This window comes from Danio rerio, chromosome 19, assembly GCF_049306965.1.
Source record: "Danio rerio strain Tuebingen ecotype United States chromosome 19, GRCz12tu, whole genome shotgun sequence".
Classification (NCBI taxonomy): Eukaryota; Metazoa; Chordata; class Actinopteri; order Cypriniformes; family Danionidae; genus Danio; species Danio rerio.
Window position 1 is genome coordinate 44665465 of NC_133194.1, and position 21465 is coordinate 44686929.

The following is a 21465-nucleotide window of genomic DNA, read 5'->3' on the forward strand; positions in this document are numbered from 1 at the left end:
AGTAATAACAGTGTTGATTTTATCATATTAATTTGAGTCCTAATCCACTGAAAGTGCAACACCAGAAAAATAATGTCAACAGTAACCAAATGCCTCAAACACAACTACAGTGTTTGACGGTTAAAGCAGACTGCAACCAATGAAGACAAAATTGTAAACATAAATTTGGTTCTTTCTTTTAGAAGGCAATAACCCACTGTTTCATGCTCTTTGATTTTTGAAACCTCTCAGACCTTTTACATTCCCAAAACGCTACATCAGACACAACACAAAAGGTCAGAATTAAAAATACAGGAGCACTCCAATGAAAACTGAAAGTGTAACACCGTGTCCTTAGTGCACGCAATGTAATGACATGCGCTAAAATGTATCTTGTCCGTGATAAAAGGAGTTTTTTGTTGTGTGAAGTTTCTATACTAGAATTAGTTTCTATTTTCTGCAAAATGACTAAACAACAGCATAAACTACTTTGACAATGCTAACCTCAGGTACTGATTATGTGCTTTACTCTGTGTTAAATGTTAAAAATGTGAGTCTAAGGCCGTACTCACACTAGGTACAGTTGCCTCGAACCGGGCCAAAGCACGCTTGCCCCCCCCTCCCGTCTCCCCCGACGGCCCGCGCTCACACCACAAATGGGCCTCGGCACGCTTACGTCATCGCTGCTGCGCTGTTCACTGAGAAGCGCTCTCTCACTCAGCAGCACAGTGGAGATTTCTCTAGTTATATCGTTTTAGTCAGTTTGATATGCAGTGACATGCAGTCAAATATTTCACCAAACAGTCCTTAGGGATGCAGTGACACGCAGTCCGATATTTCGCCGAACAGATCCGCCACTTTTGGCGCTCATAAACAATCATAAAGCTCTCATGCTGCAGGAATGAGGAGGTTTGCTCAAGCCGCGCAGCTGTCGTGCAGTGAGTGGTTTGCGTCTTTAATAAACTATGGCAGTTTGCATTCACTGAACAGTAAGAATGATTAATAAATCCATATGAAGCAGTCCCTTAAAAGTGACGTCTCGCTTTCAGTTTTGGGCTTTGGCGCGTTTTGCACTCACACACAAGCGTACCGCGTAAAGCCCAAGTGAACCGCGATCAGCCACACCTCTACCAACTGGGCCAGGGCCGGCCAAGTGAACCGTGCTTGAGCCCGATTCAGTGCACTCACACTTCTCAAACAATCCGGGAAACGGGCCTGGGCACGCTTCGGATGCCATAGAGTGAGTAAGCCCTAAATATCATTTTACTTGACATTTGTTGCCAAACAGAAAGCTGCAGCCAATAGTTCACCTCAGATCTCAAAAATAAAATAAGTGGCAGACGATATGAAAAGGAAAGTCAGAACTGTACTTCTAAAAATGTGAAATAGGTTTAATATGTACTGATTATAAACCTTACTATTTAGTTGGAAGTGCAGTACACTATTCTGTGCTTCTGCTTGGCTATAGTATTTAAATGTTTCTGCCGTGTCGCATTGCGTTTGGTGTGGACAGACAAATCGCTTGTTTTTAGAATCTTGTCGTGTCATGTGTAGTAATACATCCCAAACTAGATACATACTCTTTGTGCCAGTCATATATCTGCTGAATGTTTCCAAAAACGATCTTGTCTTTTCCTTTCATATCATCTGGAACCCCGTCCTCCCTCATCCTGGCCATGTAGCCCTGTCCAACACACAACGGAGAGGCACATATAAGTATTGAGACGCTTCAAAACAAATCATATGATCACATCTGATAAACGGTTTGACTCACCTCCACGACCAAACTGAGATCTCGCACATAGTCTCTCTCCGTCTCGATCAGCTCCAGCAGGACGTAACTAAAGCAAGAAGAATAAACAGAGGTAAAGAATTTAAGCTTTCTTGTTTATTTATTGACACATCAGTAACCTATGGCTATTTCATGGCAAAATCAACAAAGAAACACATATTACATAATTATAACTTCAATAACAACTTCATATTCCAATAAATATTTGATATAAAACAAACAAATAAATACAAATTACATTAAAAACATTCGACATTAAAAACATTAGAACTTAAATACTTTTTTTTTTAACACATCCAAAGTGCTCGGAGTATCAAAATCTTAATAAAACATGTTTTATTATGATGTTGGTGAAGAATTCTTTAATAAATACAAGTGTGTCAATCTAGAGTGAGTGATTCAGCTTCTGGTATAAACTATCTGGTCAAACCCAATCTCAAAAGTCAAATTTGAAAAGTGTCTTTTATATATAGTTGGGCTGATCCTGCATTTACATTTAGCCATTGCACAAAATAAACAAGGACAACAACAGATTGAAGGCGAGTATGATTGCGTACTGGCGCTTCTTGAAGAAACCGGTCTTGCGTTCCTCTATCTCATCGATTGGAGAGGAGGAGGACAGGAGAGAGTTATCAGATGGGTTGAATGAAGGGCTGCTGCTGTCGCCCTGCTCCACTGACAGAGTGCTGGGTCTGTCTTCCAGAGCCTGCGCACAGCAAACCGCAGTCACTTTATAGAGCACTTCAACAAACAAGCTTTTTTTTTTAAATACAAAAACAGGACAAAGGAAATCCACTGGACTAAACATAGCAACCCTTGCAATAAATCAGAAAATAAAAATAAATCAATTAAAATGAATAAATAACAAACAAGTGGGGGTATTTACCAATCAAAGCAATCATAACGTCCAAATGTAATTATCAGCATATTATCAATTGTTCCAATAAAAAAAAAAAATAATAATAATAATAATTGTTCCAATAAATGATGGCATAGCACTAATCAGTTTTGAGGAAATCCAGAAAAGGTTGCCATATATTTGAAACTGGTGTTGAGATTTTGGTTCCTTAGGAGCTTATCGAGTTGAATGACTTGTTTAACCTAAAACTGACAGAAAATCTGAGCTTAATATCTGAACAGATTATATTACAAATTTGAAGTTGGTATCAAAAAAAAAGGTAGATTTTGTGTGGCCGCAGTACCAGACATGACCACCGAATGACATTCAGTTTTCCCATTGATAAACATATAAAAAAAAACGCCCCCTATGTTATGAGATTAAATATATATTTGAATTATATTACATATATACATATTTTACAACACATTTTTGCCTAAAATTTACCTAAAAAAAACTAAGCTAAATATCTGAACCAATTGTTGATAACTCAAAAAAGGAGCTTTCAGTAAGATTTTGTGCGGCTGCAGTACCAAACATGACCACTAGATGACATTCAGTTTCCATTGTAAACCATACAAAAACGCCCCCTATGTTTTGAAAAATATAAACTGGAGGAATATTTTTTCATATTTTTAACAATATTTATTAAGTAGACATACATTTTTATAGTAGTATGGTGATATTTGATTTGAATTTAGCCTCTAAAAAGCATCTAAACCTTTCACAAGAACATTGCTGTAGCAAAGTATTGCTTTATGACCATTTATAAAGCTCTGCGCAGAGTAAACGTCACAGTCATTTTATTCAACACTTCAACAAGCAAGTCACTTCAATATACTATTATTGTCCTAAACTTAGTGAGTTAGCATGTATGTGTATACTGTTTAACCCCTTAACTGACGCCATCACTTTTCGAACAGACCTGGAAATCACGTTCAACTGATAAAAGCTCAATAAAACATAAGCTGTTTGTCTTAATGAAAATGAAATGTAAATTTTAATATATTACATAAAATATGTATCTTAAAAAACACATTTTAGCCTAAAATTGACAAAAAAAAGAAAAAGAAAACTAAGTTAATTATCTGAACAAATTATATTCCAAATTTGAAGTTGATATCTCAAAAAAGGTAAAGTCTAGATCGGATATGCGGCCGGCCGGAAGTGCGATATGCACATTAATATAGCAGCATTTTTTATGACACTGAATCACAATAATTAATATTTTTACAGTACTGTGACGGTTGGTTTTAGGGTTGAGGTGGTAGTAGGTGTTAAAAATACAATTTATTGGGTAATTTGATAGATAAATAATACTCAGTACTCTGTACTGTTTTTACATTACTGTGACTGTTGGGTACAGGGTTGGGGTGGGGTTAGACGTTATTAAAACACAAAAATGGGAAATTTAATACATAATAGAAATAATTCTCATTAACTTTAGGCTGCAAATGTATCTGATCTAGCAACAACCCTCAAAATAGGAGCTTTCAGTAAGATTTTGTGTGGCCGCAGTACCAAACATGACCACATTCAGTTTCCATTGATAACCATACAAAAATGTCCCCTATGTTTAGAGGAAAATAAACTGTATTTTTTATACTTTTGGCAATATTTGTTAAGTAGACAATTCTAGATTACTTTGGGAAGTTTGGTAGTATTTGATTTGAATTTAACCTCTAAAAATCATCATTGAAAAAAAGGATTGCTGTAGCAAAGTAATGCTTTGCGCAGAGCAAACGTCACAATCATTTTTTACAACACAAGTTAACTCTTTCCTTGCCATTGACAAGATACTTTGTCAATTAAGAGAAAACACTTCCCTGCCGTTGACAAGCTTACGGCAATCTAATTTTAGGGTGTTTTACGGTAAGGAAGCCATAGCGTGTGTCTTGACGCCCTCCTGGGAGCAAAATATAAGATCATAAGAGAAACTGTAGATCAGATCAGATGTCCTTTTTCTACTTTTCTTTGTTTTACGTGTATGTGGGTGTATTTTTATACAGTCAAGTGCAAAATTATTCATACCCCTAGCCAATTCTGACTTATAGTTTTTGTTTACGTGTAAATAAAAGCTGAGAAATATATATTTTTTCTTTTATTGTCCTTTCGGAGAAGTATGTGTTATTTCCTGCGTCATTTAATTTATATTTCAGTCAAAATGACCAGTGGATAGATTTGACACTTTTTTGATGTCTCTTTAACGAACATTAAACGATAAATAATTTGTATGTGGTGAATAATGATATTCATGTTTTATAATAAAACCCAATGATAACAAAACTTCACTATATTATTATTATTATTTTGGTTCTGTATCTAACTGACCATCTTGCTTTTGACCAGCTCCTCAATGGCACTGACGAGCTCTGCAGCGCTGGGGGTCTCAGAACTGGAGGGTCTGACGGAAAGACGTGAAGACGTCTGCAGAGAGAAAGACGGTGAAAGAGGGAAAAACCAAAGCCAGACTCAATGACAGAGCAAATATGAACCATGTGCAGCTAAATCTAATCAGGATTCATGGATTTAGCTTTTAATTTGTCTTGTTGCCCTCAAGGACATTAATGCAAGGTTTTAGTTTACTACAGCAGTTAAAACAGCTTCACTGCATTGTGTTGATTGCATCTGTAATTGACGGTAAAATAGTGTCGAGCATCAAACCACTGTGAACGTAAAACATGCGCACTCACAACAATTGTTGATAGCAATAAAGAAATGTTAATACAAGCCAGTTTTCAGAAACGGATTATTAAAAAAAACTATGCTAAAATCTGATCATCTTAAGGAGCGACAACATTTTGATATAAGCCAAAGCCAGTTCCCCCAAAAAGTCGTGTTGAATGATTCACTGAATCACTCATTTAAACGACTAGTTTAAAACAGCTGAATCATTCAGAAAAGCAGCAAGTGACTCTCTTTAAATCACTGGCTCAAATAATTCAGATACAGATTATTTAAAAAAAAACTATATTAAAAACTGATCATCTTGAGGAATGACAAAACGTCAATGTAAGCCAAAGGCAGTTTTTCCAAAAAAATTACTAAATAGTTGTTAGCGTTTAGGATGAAACTCTTGAATAATTGATTAAATGACACTTTTTTTTTTAACATCAGGTACTTGTTACTTCCTACTGGTGTAACAACAAAGCTAACATTACCAAAATCAGCAGTAGATGGTGAAAATTTATATTGAAAGATTCACTCATATAAACAACGAGTTAAAAACAACTGAATCATTCAGAAATTAAGCAAATGACTCTTTAAATCCCTCATTTAAATGATTCAGAAACAGATTATTTAAAAAAAAAAATGTTAAAAACTGACCATATTAATTATATATATATATATATATATATATATATATATATATATATATATATAAATATATATATATATATATATATATAAATTACTGAATCATTATTGGACGAATCAGCTTTTAAAATGAATCTTGAATAAATAACTTAAGAACAGTTCTTTAACATTAGGTACTTGTTGCGTCCTACTGTATATCTGACATCATAAAATCAGCAGTGGGTAGTGAAAATTCTGATCGTGATTCATTGAATCACTCATTTAAAGGACTGGTTCAAAATGACTGAATCATTTTGAAATGAAGCAAGCGACTGTCTTCATACCACTCACTCAAATGATTCAGAAACAGATTATTTTTAAAAATTGTTTGGTTTATGTCAAATCTTTCTTGGAATTGGAGGAACCAGCATTTTTGATGATTCTTTTCAATAAATGACAAATACCAATTTTTAACATCAGGTACTTCATACTGGTGTAACAACATGGCTAACATTATCAAAATCAGCAGTAAGCGATGAAAATTCACATTAAACTATTCACTAAATGACTTCTTTAAACGACTAGCTCAAAACAGCTGAATCGTTAAGAAATGAAGCAAGCGACTCACTTGAAATAACTCACTCATATGATTCAGAAACAGATTCTTTAAAAAAATCTTTGGTTCATATCAAAATTTGGAACCAGTGTTTTAGATGAATCTCTCGAATAAATGACTGAACAATGCTTTTTTTGTTTAACATCAGGTACTTGTTACTTCCTATTGGTGTAACAACATAGCTAACATCATAAAATCAGCAGTAGACAGTAAAAATTCATATTGACCGGTTCATTTAATCACTTATTTAAATGACTAGTTTAAAAAGCCTTAATCATTCAGAAATTAAGCAAGTGACTCTTTTGAAATGACTCTCTCAAATTGTTCAGAAACAGATTATTAAAAACTGATCATCTTGAGGTTGACAATAGCCTGATGCTGGACACCTGAGACTGGCGGAGGGTTATCGAAAAAATGACTGTCAATGAAAAACATTCATCAAATAGAAATCCAGCAGAAAGTCTCACCCTTGCTGTGCCTTCCAGACTTTCCAATTTGTGTCTGGGTGTGGCCTCAGGTCTGCTTAGCTTTTACAGGCCAATCAGACAGCAGAGTGATAATGAGGGGTAGCACAGAGGGGAGGGGGGAGGGGTGAATGGGCGGAGTCTGGAGGGTTGGTTGATTGGTTAGAGAGGAAAGAGTGACGGTGGGCTCTGAGATTCAGAGTCGTTTTTTAAGGCACATGACTTTCTTTCTAGCGAATCACATGGCCGTTCGGACACATCTGCACACTGCATGTGCCCTGTGATACTCTGAAGCTGCTTTTGAACGTGTTTGAGGAACCCGGTCCAATCAAAAACCAGAACATTAGGAGGACAGTCACTTAAAGGTGGGACTCAATCATAAATATATATTAAACAACAAAGTAAAAAAAAAAACTGAAATATGAAAAAGGATGAGTAAGGGCATTTTGTGGTTCTAAGTTTAAATCAGACAGATTTAAACAACAGAAAGAGGAAGTCTCGTCTAGATGAAAGTGACGCAATCAAAACAAAATGAGGAATCCGCTTCTATAGGAGTAAATCTATAAGGTAAATCTCGCTTTCTATGAAATAATATAAAATAAAAAGACAGCAAATAAAAGGAAGGGGTCTCGGGTCTTTTCTTAAGCCGGGGGGGGGTTATGGGAAAAAGAAAGCAATGAGAAATGACATGGAAGGAGGGAGGCCAGATAGGGAGGACTCAGATGGAGAGATATGGGAACTGAGATAAAACAAAGACAGGACACAAATCAACGTAATGCTATGGCAAACAATACAGCCCAAACAAAACAAAAGAGAAAAAGAAATTAGTGTCACAAGCTGTTCTTGAGCAGCGATGAGACCAACTACAACTCCAGCATTTCATCCTACAAGAGACTAGGCTGAAGCGTCACACAAGCCTCTCTAGGCTGGCATTAACATGTGTGGTGTGTTCAGAACGTGTGTGTTTACCCTTTTCCAACACAATATTTCAAGCATCCCGCTTCCTACAGTTTAAGATGACATATTAAAGGGATAGTTTAACCCAAAAAGAAATCTCTGCCATCATTTACTCAACTATTTGAGTTTCTTTCTTCGATAGGCCTGTCATAATATCAATTTTTTGTTGTATGATCATTATATAATGCCAGAATGACAAGATAATAGGGGTGTAACGGATTGATTCGTACAGATCACAACCCAGTTTTCAGAACACGTGACCCGCAGATTAATACATTCTTTTTTTACTTGTAGATTATTCCTAAATTTGCAACAATCGCAGTGAGATCGCCTCTCACGTCATTCAAATCACATGTATGAAAGGCTTTCCTGTAAAATATAATGATGATGGAAGAGGTTGTGGTGGGTTATTCTGGATGTGGTGGGTTTCTTAGGTTATTGAAGGTGTTTTCTGTCACTACTTGGATAGCCTGTTTTAATGAATTCCGTGTAAGCTGCACGATTAATCATGAAAAGATCGGGATCTCAACACCCACGCAACATAAATTATAAATTATGGTGATTTGCATATGCTTTTTAATCTTGTGAGGTTCAGTCTTTAGTCTTTTGAGTTGGTTATGAAGTTAAAAGCAGTCAATTAACACAGAAGTACTGGGAGTGAATAACTGAATCGTTTATTGAAAATGAGAATAAAAACAAATATGGGATGTACAAATTATAATGTTACATTTCAACATTTAGCGTTATCAGCATCTCTAGTAGTAACAGTGAATATTTCACAGTACAGAATATTTTACTATTTATTTTTATTTTAAAGATCGGGATCTCAACACCCACGCAACATAAATTATAAATGATGGTGATTTGCATATGCTTTTTAATCCTAAGAAGTTCATTCTTTAGTCTTTTGAGTTGGTTATAAAGTTAAAAGCAGTCAATTAACACAGAAGTACTGGGATAACTGTTTATAGTTTAAATAAAACCACTGATGTTTATGGTAAAGATTAAAATTTCCGTCATATGCATTTAACGACGCTCAAAAATAAAAAATGTAGGTAGCAATTACATTATTTATCCAATAGGTGGCGACAATCAGCCATCAAAAATATGCCACTGAATAATTTTTTTAAAATGATCATTCGGCAATGAAACATGATGTTTTACGAGTGAATAACTGAATCGTTTATTAAAAATGAGACTAAAAATAAATATGGGATGCACAAATTATATAGTTAGATTTCTACATTTAGCGTTATCAGCAACAGTAGTAGTAACAGTGAATATTTCACAGTACTGAACATTTTACTATTTATTTTTATTCAGCTGATTATTTCTTCATTTTATATTTAACTTTAAGCTTCTAAGTTCTGTTTGGTAAAGCCATAAGTGTCTTGAAGTACTGTTTCTGTAATAAATAGGAAGCAAATTACATTTGTCTTCTCCCCTTTTTGGCTGACATGAAAAAATGGTCCGATCCATGACTAAAAAAACACTATGTGATCCGAACCGTATGATTTGCGATCCGTTACATCACTACAAGATAATATCATCACAATGCAAGTGCACTCTTCCACAGAACACATTATATTTTATTCTGAAGAATATTTCATTTAATTATAGTCATTTTAACTATATTAATAATTAGGCATTGGAATCAAAATGTGAAACGCATTTCCTAATAAAACATTAAAAATGTAAGAGAAGCTGCAATTTCTGCTAGCAGATCTATTTCAACTTGTCAGACACACACATTATAATATACTAAAGTCATTTATAGTAGATACTACAGTGTTGTTAGCCATACTGACACTGACACCCCCAATAGAGATAGAGAAGTTGCACAATCAGCTAAAATGTTGCTAGAATTGTTTAATAATGTATGGGCGATATATATTGTATTGCACCACCAAAAATGAGTGAGGTCAAGTCCATGTGTTGTGTGATACAGTAAGTCGATATATTGATAATTGTGACAGGCCTAATCAGAAGCATTAGTTATATTTATGCCAACACTTGTACTAAACACTCTCTGATGAACACAAAAGAAGATACTTCGAAGAATGCTTGTAAATGGTATTATTTAGCTTTTTTTGTTTTTTTTAATAGCAGCATTTTTAAAATATCTTCTTTTGCATTCAACAGAAGAAAAGAAAGTTGTAAAGGTTTAAAATGCTAAGGTTATTTTCATTTGTTTGTGAACTATCCCTTTAGGAGTATTTCTTAATTTAACATCTTTTATTAAGGGAATGTTTTTCTTTTGGAAAACTAATTAGCCACAATTCATTTTGTTATTGAAGGTATGGTAAGAACTGCATGATCACCTACTGAACCGAATTTAACTGTTGAACAATTTAAAAAATGGTCTAATCCAGTAAATAATTAAGTAATTGAACAAAATTTGATTAATAGTGATCAACTTGATATCAAGTGATACATACTGTAGATGCATGCTAATGCCAGGTGTGATGGGGCCAGGATGACAAAAGAAGATTCCCATTTTGAGTTTAATATGACCAGAACAACATTTCTTCAGCAATATACACTGCTTCCTGTCCTGAGAGTTTTGTCTTGTTTCTACAGTAGTTCAAATATCTAAAAATCCTTAAATTAACCTTGAAATCAAATTTAATAATGGCGGCATGGTGGCTCAGTGGTTAGCACTGTCACCTCACAGCAAGAAGGTTGCTGATTCGAGTCCCGGCTGGGTCAGTTTCTGTGTGGAGTTTGCATGTTCTCCCTGTGTTGCTGTGGGTTTCCTTCGGGTGCTCCGGTTTCCCCCACAGTCCAAAGACATGCGCTATAGGTGAACTGCATAAACTTAATTGGCCATATGTGTATGAATGTGTGTACGGATGTTTTCCAGTGTTACGACTGGAAGGGCATCTGATGCGTAAAACATATGCTGGAAAAGGTCGCAATTCATTCTACTAGGGCGACCTCTGATGAATAAAGAAACTAAGCCGAAGGAAAATGAATGAATGATTTAATAATAATAATAATAATAATAATTAGGCTAGTGTTCACCTAAAAATGTAAATGTACTCACTATTTACTCACCCTTAAGTGGTTGCAAACATGTTTGAGTTTCTTTCTTCTCTTCTGTTAAACACTAAAGAAGATATTTTAAAGAAAGCTAAAAATCTGTAACCATTTATTTCCATAGTATTTGATTTTCCTACTATGGAAGTCAGTGGCTAATAATCATATTGTTACATACTTTTGAGTTTTTGTAATATCTTCTGTTTAAAGCAGATATATTGAAGAAAGCTAAAAACCTGTAACCATTGACTTCCATTCACTGAATGATTTTTTTTTTCATTTGATTTACTAAGTTTTTTTTTAAGGTAAGTGGTTGCAAACTATTTATTTGGGCTAAATTTAAACAAACAATTTAAATTGAACATTACTACATTTCATTTGTTTAAATTCAGCCCAAACAAATGATTCGCAACAATCTTCTTTTCGGTGAAGTAAGAAAAACAAATATTATGGAAGTCAATGGTTACAGGCTTTCAGCATTCTTCAAAATATCTTCTTTGGTGTTTAACAGAAGAAAGAAACTCGTATTGTTACAAACCTTTGTTCTGTTAAACACTAAAGCAGATATTTTGAAAAAAGTAAAAACCTGTAACCATTGACTTCCATACACTGGAAAAAAAATATTAATTGGATTTACATTTTTTTCTTTAGTTTTTTAGTGGTTGCAAACAATATATATTGTCTGAATTAAAACAAACAAAGTTGAATATTACTACATTTAATTAGTTTAAATTCAGCCCATATGAATGGAAAAACAAATATTATGGAAGTCAATGGTTACAGGTTTTCAGCATTCTTCAAAATATCAGATTGGTGCAAACCTTCGAGTTTCTTCTCTTCTGTTAAACACTAAAGCAGACAATTGACTTCGATAGGAGGAAAAAACAATACGAAGAAATCAATGATTACAGGTATTTGGCACTCTTCAAAGTATCTTCTTTAGTGTTTAACAGAAGAAAGAAACTCATGAAGGTTTAAAACCAGTAAAAGGTTAGTAAATTATGATTTTTATCTAGACAAAAGCTTCTTGCTTTGGGTATTTTTAGATATTTGAACTAGAAACAAGACAAAAAACGCTTTATTTATTTATTGTTTTGCAGTGTAGTCACATTTAATGAATTGCATCTGGAATCCAAACTGTAGATAAAGCCTGCACATCCCAGGAGGAGATACTACTTAAAGCGGTGGCACACAGAAGCTTTTGCACAGCTCTGAGGATCTCTAACAGGATTGATGTTGGCAACGAGAACAAAATAAACAAACAAAATAAACCTAAAACAAAATAGTCCAAACTAGTGTCTCTCAGTGGCACCAGCCGCACTTCTCCATCCTCTGCTCCGCTCACTCATGTGCTTACCTTGTCATCCTGCGCATCCGGCTGGAGGAGGCTGTGCTGCTGGATGGCCATTGGTGGAGGAAGAGGCACAGCGTCAGCTCCTTCCTCTCCCTCTTCCTCTCCACAGCTCTGCATCCCTGAAGAGGAGGATTTGGAGAGCGTGCCGCTGCTCAGACCCTCATTACGCACCCTCTGTAGAGGAGATCATGATGGACATTAATGAAATATTTTAACTCTATTCTGAAGCATTTATTTTGATACCTATTTGCCTTTAATCTGTTGATTCTGTTCTAAAGTCAACAACTGACTGATTCAAACGATTCAGTCCGAGTGAATCTCCAGCTAATGATTCAATGATTTAATTGACCTGGTCAGAGTGAGTCTAGACTCTACAGGTAACAATTCACCGATTCAGAATATTTGGTCAGAGTGAGTCACCAGTTAATGATTTATTGACTGAAATTAACTGGTCAGAGTGAGTCTCCAGGTGGAAATTCACTTATTCAAATGATCTATTCGGAGTGTTCAGTCAACGATTCACATGTAAGTTATATGATCAGAGCAAATCTAATTAAAGAGTCAATGATTCATGTGATCTTCCAGAGCAAGTTTCCAGTTAACGATTCACTGATTCTAATATCTGGTCAAACTGAGTCTCTACATAATGATTCACTTATTCAAATATCTGGTCAAACCGAGTCTCTATATAATGATTCACAGATTCAAATATCCGATCAAACCAAGTCCCTATATAATGATTCACTGATTCAAATATCCGATCAAACCGAGTCTCTATATAATGATTCACAGATTCAAATATCCAATCAAACCGAGTCTCTATATAATGATTCACTGATTCAAATATCCGATCAAACCGAGTCTCTATATAATGATTCACTGATTCAAATATCTGATCAAACCGAATCTCTATATAATAATTCACTGATTCAAATATCCTATCAAACCCAGTCTCTATATAATGATTCACTGATTCAAATATCCAATCTAACTGAGTCTCTATATAATGATTCACTGATTCAAATATCTGGTCAAACCGAGTCTCTATATAATGATTCACTGATTCAAATATCCAATCTAACTGAGTCTCTATATAATGATTCACTGATTCAAATATCCGATCAAACCGAGTCTCTACATAATGATTCACTAATTCAAATATCTGGTCAAACCGAGTCTCCATATAATGATTCACTGATTCAAATATCTGATCAAACCGAGTCTCTATATAATGATTCACTGATTCAAATATCCGATCAAACCGAGTCTCTATATAATGATTCACTGATTCAAATATCTGATCAAACCGAGTCTCTATATAATGATTCACTGATTCAAATATCCGATTAAACCGAATTTCTCTATAATAAATCACTGATTCAAATATCTGATCAAACCGAGTCTCTATATAATGATTCACTGATTCAAATATCCGATTAAACCGAATTTCTCTATAATAAATCACTGATTCAAATATCCGATTAAACCAAGTCTCTATATAATGATTTACTAATTCAAATATCCGATCAAACTGGATACAATACACACACACAACAGGAAGAACACAAACCTCCTCGAGGGTCTCATCTTGTGGCGTCGCAGCGCTGTCGTCCGAGTCTTTCTGTGAACCGGCGTCTGCGCTCTTTCTGACGTCACGGCTCTTCTTGTGTTTGTGTGCCAGCTTCTTGACGTGTCCGTCAGCTTTACCGCTGCTCAGTCTCCTCACAGGACTGGTCAGCCATTTCCTTAATGTGTTGCCAGGCCTTTTAGGTCCAGGAGAACTCTGGGAACCCATCACATGACCCGGCTGCAGGGTGGCAGAGGAGCCTGGCATGATGGCATCATTACTGCATACAGAGAGTGCATCTGGAAAACACACAGATTATGATTTTCATACGAGTTATGTTTCCATCAGAAGTTGAGAATTTGCTTTATGCATAAAATACTAAGTATTTACTATTCAAAGTGTTCAAGAAAATAAAAATGCTCATTTTCTGGAAAACTGGAGGGATATATTAATTAAAAGAAAAATCTGCAAGCTGACCAAACCAGTTTAGCCCGGGTGTTTGCAGAATTATTAACACAACATTTGATGCAGAACAAGGAATTTATTGTAAATAAAAAATATTATATATATATATATATATATATATATATATATATATATATATATATATATATATATATTTGTAGTTTATGCACATATCTCTTTATTTTATTAAAAATATATCGGACTAAACCGAACATTTGAATGCACATTTTAGAATTTATGTGCATCTCATAACTTCCTTTGAGCATATTTTTCTTTATTCCTGAAATGATCATAAAAGATTTTTATTTTTTGGAACCTTTTGAGAAAACATTTAGTAAACCATTAAAAATAAATAAATAAATATATACAGTTGAAGTCAGAATTATCAGCCCCCCTTTTTTTCTTTTTTTAAATATTTCCTAAATGATGTTTAACAGAGCAAGGAAATTTTCACAGTATGTCTGATAATATTTTTTCTGGAGAAATTCTTATTTGTTTAATTTCGGCTTATGATTTTAGGGACAAAATTACTAGCCCCTTTAAGCTTATATATATATATATATATATATATATATATATATATATATATATATATATATATATATATATATATATATATAATACACAAGAAAAAAAGAGAAATAGATGATATAAAAGGAGGTATAGATTCTGTTTTAATAAGTGTCCAGTAGACACAGTACATTTACCATGTGCGGTATATATTAATGAATAATAAATATTAATTATTTAATGCACATTTTAGAATGTATGTGCATCTCATCATTTCCTTTCAGCATTTTATCTTTATTCAATGTCCTAAAGTGATCATAAAACAGTATTATTAGTATTTTTGTGAAACATTTGATGAGGAAACATTTTGTAATGCAACAAAAAACATACAATAAGAAAAAGTAATAAATTATAATAGAAGAGAGCTATACATTCGGTTTATTTAACAAGTGTAGATACTGTATATCAACCCATGTAGAGTATATGATAATCATTAATTATACTGTATATTGATTACATACAGCAAATGGAAATTTTTACAGTATTTCCTATAATATTTTTTCTTCTGGAGAAAGTCTTATTTGCTTTATTTCAGCTAGAATAAAAGCAGTTTTTAAATTTTTTAAAAAGCAATTTTAAGGTCAATATTATTAGCCCCCTTAAGTTATATTTTTCAGATAGATAGTCTACAGAACAAACCATCATTATACAATTATTAGCCTTATTACCCTAACCAGCCTAATTAACCTAGTTAAGCCTTTAAATGTCACTTTAAGCTGTATAGAAGTGTCTTGAAAACATATCTAGTCAAATATTATTTACTGTCATTATGGCAAAGATAAAATAAATCAGTTATTAGAGACGAGTTATTAAAACTATTATGTTTAGAAATGTGCTAAAAAAAATCTGCTCTCCTTTAAACAGAACTCGGGGAAAAAATACACAGGGAGGCAAATAATTCAGGAAACGGGTAATTCTGACTGTATATTGACAGAACTTTAATGATTTTTGTAGAGCGTTTAAGACTTTAGCCCACCTTTGTGGTTGAAGATGCCCTCCATCTCCATGCTGCTGCGGGAGTGGGCGATACAGAGCATGGCACAGGGCACCAGGCCCTCCAGCGCCGGCGAACGGTCTGTGGTGCGAACCAAACACCAGTCCGGCTTATCATGAAGTCTCTCGAGCACCTCCACCGTCTGTCCTCTCCGGATGGTCAGCTCATTACTGTTACCGGCCATAAAGTCATGGATGACCACCGTCAGCTCACAGCCACCAGACAACTAAACACAAAAACACAAGCAGACACAGGCTTTTAGTGAGTTTGTATTCGGATTTTTAAGATTATTTTGTCTATTTTTTTTATTAAAGTCATATTATTTGGCTGTGGTGTGAGTGAAATTTTTATTTTTACTGAAAAAGGTAATAACATGATAAAAACATATGCAGTTCTCTGATTGCTAGCATTTATTCATTTTTAGCATTCTGATCAGTCATATATTATCGCAATTCTTTAGTGCCAAAAGTTGATCGAAAAAAGTCTGTAACACTATATAACTACTGATTTCAATGATAAGAGGGATTTGCGGGTGGTTTTCTCCTCACCTTGTCGCTGTCCAGTGTGTTCTGTGAGGTCCTGGAGGCCAGTGAGATGGTGTCTGGTTGACTGCTGCCGTCACCCTGACTGTCCAGATCCTCTCCATCCCTGCACACACACAGCAAATGAGCTTAAAGTTCAGGAGATTTATGCTTTTATTAAGGTGTAAATAATACCATGGTATTATTTTTTCCCTCTCTTTTAAATTTATTTTTATGTTTTCCTGAATTATATATATACTATACAGAGAAAATAAAGATGTGTGACTTGCCTTGGGGTGTACCTGCGCCCCTTGTGTTTGGCTGTGGAGGCTTTGGGGATGTGAATGGGCTCTTTCAGCGCCCCCTTCAGGTGAACGGTGCGCTCCTGAATCACTTCCCGGATGTGCTTGATCCAGTCCTGTTTGTTCTCAATACCGGACGCCTGCGTTTTCAGATGTGGAGAAAACAAAGAAACGCACACGTGCTGAGTAAAAGCACAAGTGTTTTCTGTTCTATGGTGAACTGATGGTGAGTTTACTGCGTCGCTGTACTCACCAATGATCCATGTTTGCATCCCTGACTTAGCTTTATTCGAAATATAGAAATATACAAAGGTTTTACTCTTTTATGAAGTGCCATATAAAATACTGAATCAGACAGTGGCCAGAAAGACACGAGGACAACATTAATAAACATGTTTTGTGATCATTTAGAGCCAACGTGCTGTGATGAATGGTGGATTTAGTAGTCAATGCCACCACAGGTTGTCAAATAATGACAAATTATTAGGTATTTCACAATATTCATTTTAATATTTAGTCTTCGTACTTAAGTACACGGATTATTCAATTAAATTCACTTTTAAAATGTATTTGTTTACTTTAATCTTCAAATATGTAATAAAAATATATTTATTTTAAAGTGAATGAGTCAAAGACTATTATTTTGCATTTACAAAATACTTTTGTACTATCAGAACTATTTTCATCTTTCAATATATGCATTTTGTGACAATAAAATGTCAAAATATGAGTAAAATAATATTCTATCATCATTCAGCATAACTGATATATTTAATAAACTTTCACATTTAGGATTCTTGAACACTCTTTTTTTGTCTTTGACCCATTTTTCATATTTTCTTTGGCTCCGAAGACGTGAATTACATAAAGCAGGGATCACCAAACTTGTTCCTGGAGGTCCGGTGTCCTGCAGATAACTAATCCACATTTAACCCTAATCAAACACACCTGAATAAGCTAATCAAGGTCTTACTAGGTATACTTGAAACACCCAGGCAGGTGTGTTGAGGCAAGTTGGAGCTAAACCCTCCAGGGCACCGGACATCCAGGAACGAGATTGGAGACCCCTGACATACAGTATACACGGACAGTGAACATCTGTGCAATTTGACATTTTATGGAAAGACAGAATTGAACAGATTAGCCTTACAGTTTAAAAGCAGCATGCAGTTAACTGACAGTCACTAAGGGTGCTTTCACATATAGACTTTTGTTTCGGAACCTGTCTCGTTTACCCAGTTAGCACGGTTCGTTTAGCATATGTGAATCGAGCAGTCGCGCTCGATTGTTCGATTTACACTCGATTGATCTGAGATCGCCTGAATGAGCTGGTCTCGGTTCGATTGAAACTAACTCTGGAGCGGATCGAACTGCACCAAGAGCAAAGAGCAACATTGTAACAATTTTAATCCCTGTTTTGGAACAAATTAATCGATTCACAGCTTTGAAAGCCCCCTAAGGGTGCTTTCACACCTGTGAATCGATTCAGTTGTTCCGAAACAGAGATTACAAATGTTACATTGTTGCTCTTTGCTCTTGGAGCGGTTCACCTTCACACTGCAAAGTTTCTAATCGGACCAAAAGAGCTAAAACAAGCCACGTGTGAGTAAACTCTCCTCACATTGGTCAGAGTGTCAGGGTTTATTTTGCACCGTCCCGCTCAGCTGTCAGGAGAGGTGGTGGTTTGGTGGTGATTGACAACGTGTCTGAGGAGAGACGCGGTGGGGAGGGGTGAGAAGGGTGTGCGACGATGCCTATTTGAGGACCGGGAGGGAGACGCGAGATTACCGGGAGATCATCACTTGTTTGCAGGCATCCGGAGACTCGCAAAACTTCAAGCCCTACTCATAATTCTCTCTTCATATAGCCGTATGCCTATTACATATCCATAAAACACTGTGATATAACCGCGCTCGGATCGGATTGCTTTCTCACTGCAATCGAACCGCTCCACGGTTCTTTTCAATCGGGCAGAGACCACCTCATTCAAGCGATCTCGGAACAGAGCGCAATTGCCCTGTTCACATATGCTAAACGAACCGCGCTAACTGGGCAAACGAGACACAAAAGTGTAGGTGTGAAAGCACCCTAACTCTGGAGCGGATCGAACTGCAACAACAAGAACAAAGAGCAACATTGTAACAATTTTAATCCCTGTTTTGGAACAAAATCGATTCACAGGTGTGAAAGCACCCTAAGGGTTTTGTTCCGAAACAGAGATTCAAATTGTTACAATGTTGCTTTTTGTTCTTGGTGCGGTTCGCTTTCACACGGCAAAGTTTCTAAACGGACCAAAATAGCTTAAACAAGTCACCTGCGAGTAAACTCTCCTCACATTGGTCAGAGTGTCACTTTTTTTTTAAAGAGTCCGGCTCAGCTGTCATGCTTCCGTATGTTAATTTATGACGATGAGCAATAAGACATTAAAAGCGGAAAGCTGAGCTTTAATTTTTAACGGTGACACCCACAGACATTAACACCAGATATAAATCAGAGGTGAGACTTTCTCATACAAAGCCACTGGCTAGAATTATGCATTATAAGGAGATAATTACATTATAGAAACAAATAACAGATAAACCAAGACTGCAGTTCGTCAATTTTCCTAACGTATAAACAGCTCTCGTTAATAGTCCAGCATGCTTTCACTTTCCTATTTGACATGAAACGCACATTAACCAGTAGGAATGACATCCCTGCTCATATTTCTCTCTTCATATAGCTGTGTGATATAACTTAGCTGGGCTCGGGTCGTTTTGCTTTCTCACTACAATCGATCTGCTCCAGAGTTTGTTTCAATCAAGCCAAGATCACCTCATTCAGGCGATCTTGGGCCGATTACTTTGGTGCGTATTCGAGCGTGATTGCTGAATTCACATACGCCAAACAAACCACGCTAACTGGGGAAACGTGCCAGGTTCCGAAACAAAAGTCTAGGTGTGAAAGCACCTTAAGACAAACGTCATTTGCAATGCACAAAAGCCTCTACTAGCAGACAGTATGTGTGTTTCTATGTACTTCATTACCATGCAGTCAGAAACACAGAAGTTAGCGCATAGATATACCACAATAATCATCATTACAATATGATCAGCATTAGCTTCAGATTTCTCTTTAAAAACAAACAGTGTTCTTCTGTTTTAAAGCAATATTAATATTTACATATTATCTGCCTACTCTGGCAACATGCAGATGTTTTGCTCCTCCTTTTGTAAAAACATGCAAAAAGGCAGCAGCTTATCATTATCAGATCTGTAAATGCATTGCTGTCATCAGGTTTTAGTAACTTACAGCATGCCATGCAAGACTAACTTTTAAAGCATGTTATTTTTATGTGTTTTAGTAATTGAAATAAGACATGCATGTATTTAGTTAAAAACAAGTTAGTTATTCTGGCAGGTCAAAGTTAAAAAACAAATCATTGCAAGCATTTTGACACTGAACATGTGGGATTTATGAATAATAAAGTGCAAAAGAGACGAGCCACATAGATGATGATGCAACAACTGGAGCAAATAGCATGCTTTTCAACAGAGAGAGAGAGAGAGAGAGAGAGAGAGAGAGAGAGAGAGAGAGAGAAAGAAATAAAGAGAGACTTACCTTGAGGACAATCTTGTTGTCAGAAGTTGGGGTTCGTCCAACCCAGAGAGCAAATTTGCATGGATCTCCCTCCACATGCTCAGTGACACCCAGTTCAGAGGTCTGAGAGTAGAACGAAGCATATTAAACAATCACATCTGCAGCACATAAAATTAAAAAAAACATTTCCAAAAGCACAACGCCTGTTACAGGGTTCATACCAATGACTGTAAAAAATATGGACGACGCGACAGCCCTTTTTCCCATTGAATGCCTTGAGGGCAAAACGCCTGCTTGACGGGCACAAACTGTCGCAAAAGACTGCTGAAATTGGAGCCTTGACATGCGCAGAAGGACTGTCTGGTGGAGCCAGAGGAGGAGCCGCGAAAATGAGCCGAGTCGAGCTTCCAACCAAACGCTTTATGTAAAATCAACCACGCCCCCCGAACTTCTCAGCATGCGTTTGCTGTCATATCAACACAAATGGATGTAATAACGTTAACAAATATGAGGGTTTTATATATTCAATCGCGCCAGCTCCGGGCCGCGGTGCATAACCTACTCGCGGAGTCGCAGGCTGATTCCGCCTCGCATGCGGCAGCGCCGGCTCGCTTGGCCGCCGCATCTGGCTCGATTGACTCGGGCTGGAATCGGGCAGTGAGTCCAGGCATCTGGAGTAGGTCCAGCAGAGGTAGTCAGTCTGAGCTCTAAGGGATAAGTCTCCGGCAGGCGAGAATCTAGCCGGAACTGTGTTTTGCTATCTGGGTGGTTAGGCGTGTATCAGCAAACTAATAAAGCCCGAAAAAAGCCCTGAACTTAGCGAATAAACAGTGTTCCACCAGGATCATGTATGTCAGAAATTATAGTTTACTGCTGAACTCATTTTGTCATGGTAAAATAACACAGAAATCGAATAATAACACTTCAGTCTCCTGCCGAAGCTCAGACGCGCTGCTTTGAGAAACTGTCAATCACAGCTGTCAATCACGATGACACGCCCAGCATTAAATTACTGCTAAAAACAAACTATTTACAAAAATGAAGATCTGCACCTATTTCAGCACAACAATC

The 21465-nt window shown here is 36.1% G+C and overlaps 1 protein-coding gene across 40 annotated transcripts in view; it reads right to left on the reverse strand.

Annotated features, from left to right (window-relative positions):
• trioa (trio Rho guanine nucleotide exchange factor a) overlaps window positions 1-21465 on the reverse strand; it is a 784286-nt gene that overhangs the window by 605832 nt on the left and 156989 nt on the right. For 19 of the 40 annotated variants that reach the window (XR_012394601.1, XR_012394600.1, XR_012394594.1 and 16 more), the window contains 10 exons: window positions 20416-20517; window positions 16804-16955; window positions 16541-16640; window positions 15975-16218; window positions 13967-14262; window positions 12400-12570; window positions 5001-5096; window positions 2329-2477; window positions 1754-1820; window positions 1560-1663 (listed from right to left, as the gene is read on the reverse strand). Coding sequence is in view for 14 of the 40 variants with exons in the window: in XM_073930886.1 (XP_073786987.1) it covers window positions 1560-1663; window positions 1754-1820; window positions 2329-2477; window positions 5001-5096; window positions 12400-12570; window positions 13967-14262; window positions 15975-16218; window positions 16541-16640; window positions 16804-16955; window positions 20416-20517 (1481 nt within the window). In the remaining 26 variants the exon portion in view is untranslated. Of the gene's footprint in view, window positions 1-1559; window positions 1664-1753; window positions 1821-2328; window positions 2478-4991; window positions 5097-7049; window positions 7825-11060; window positions 11629-12023; window positions 12571-13966; window positions 14263-15974; window positions 16219-16540; window positions 16641-16803; window positions 16956-17068; window positions 17099-20415; window positions 20518-21465 lie in introns of those variants that run through there. The other 21 variants (XR_012394590.1, XR_012394589.1, XR_012394596.1 and 18 more) reach the window with 8 other exon arrangements.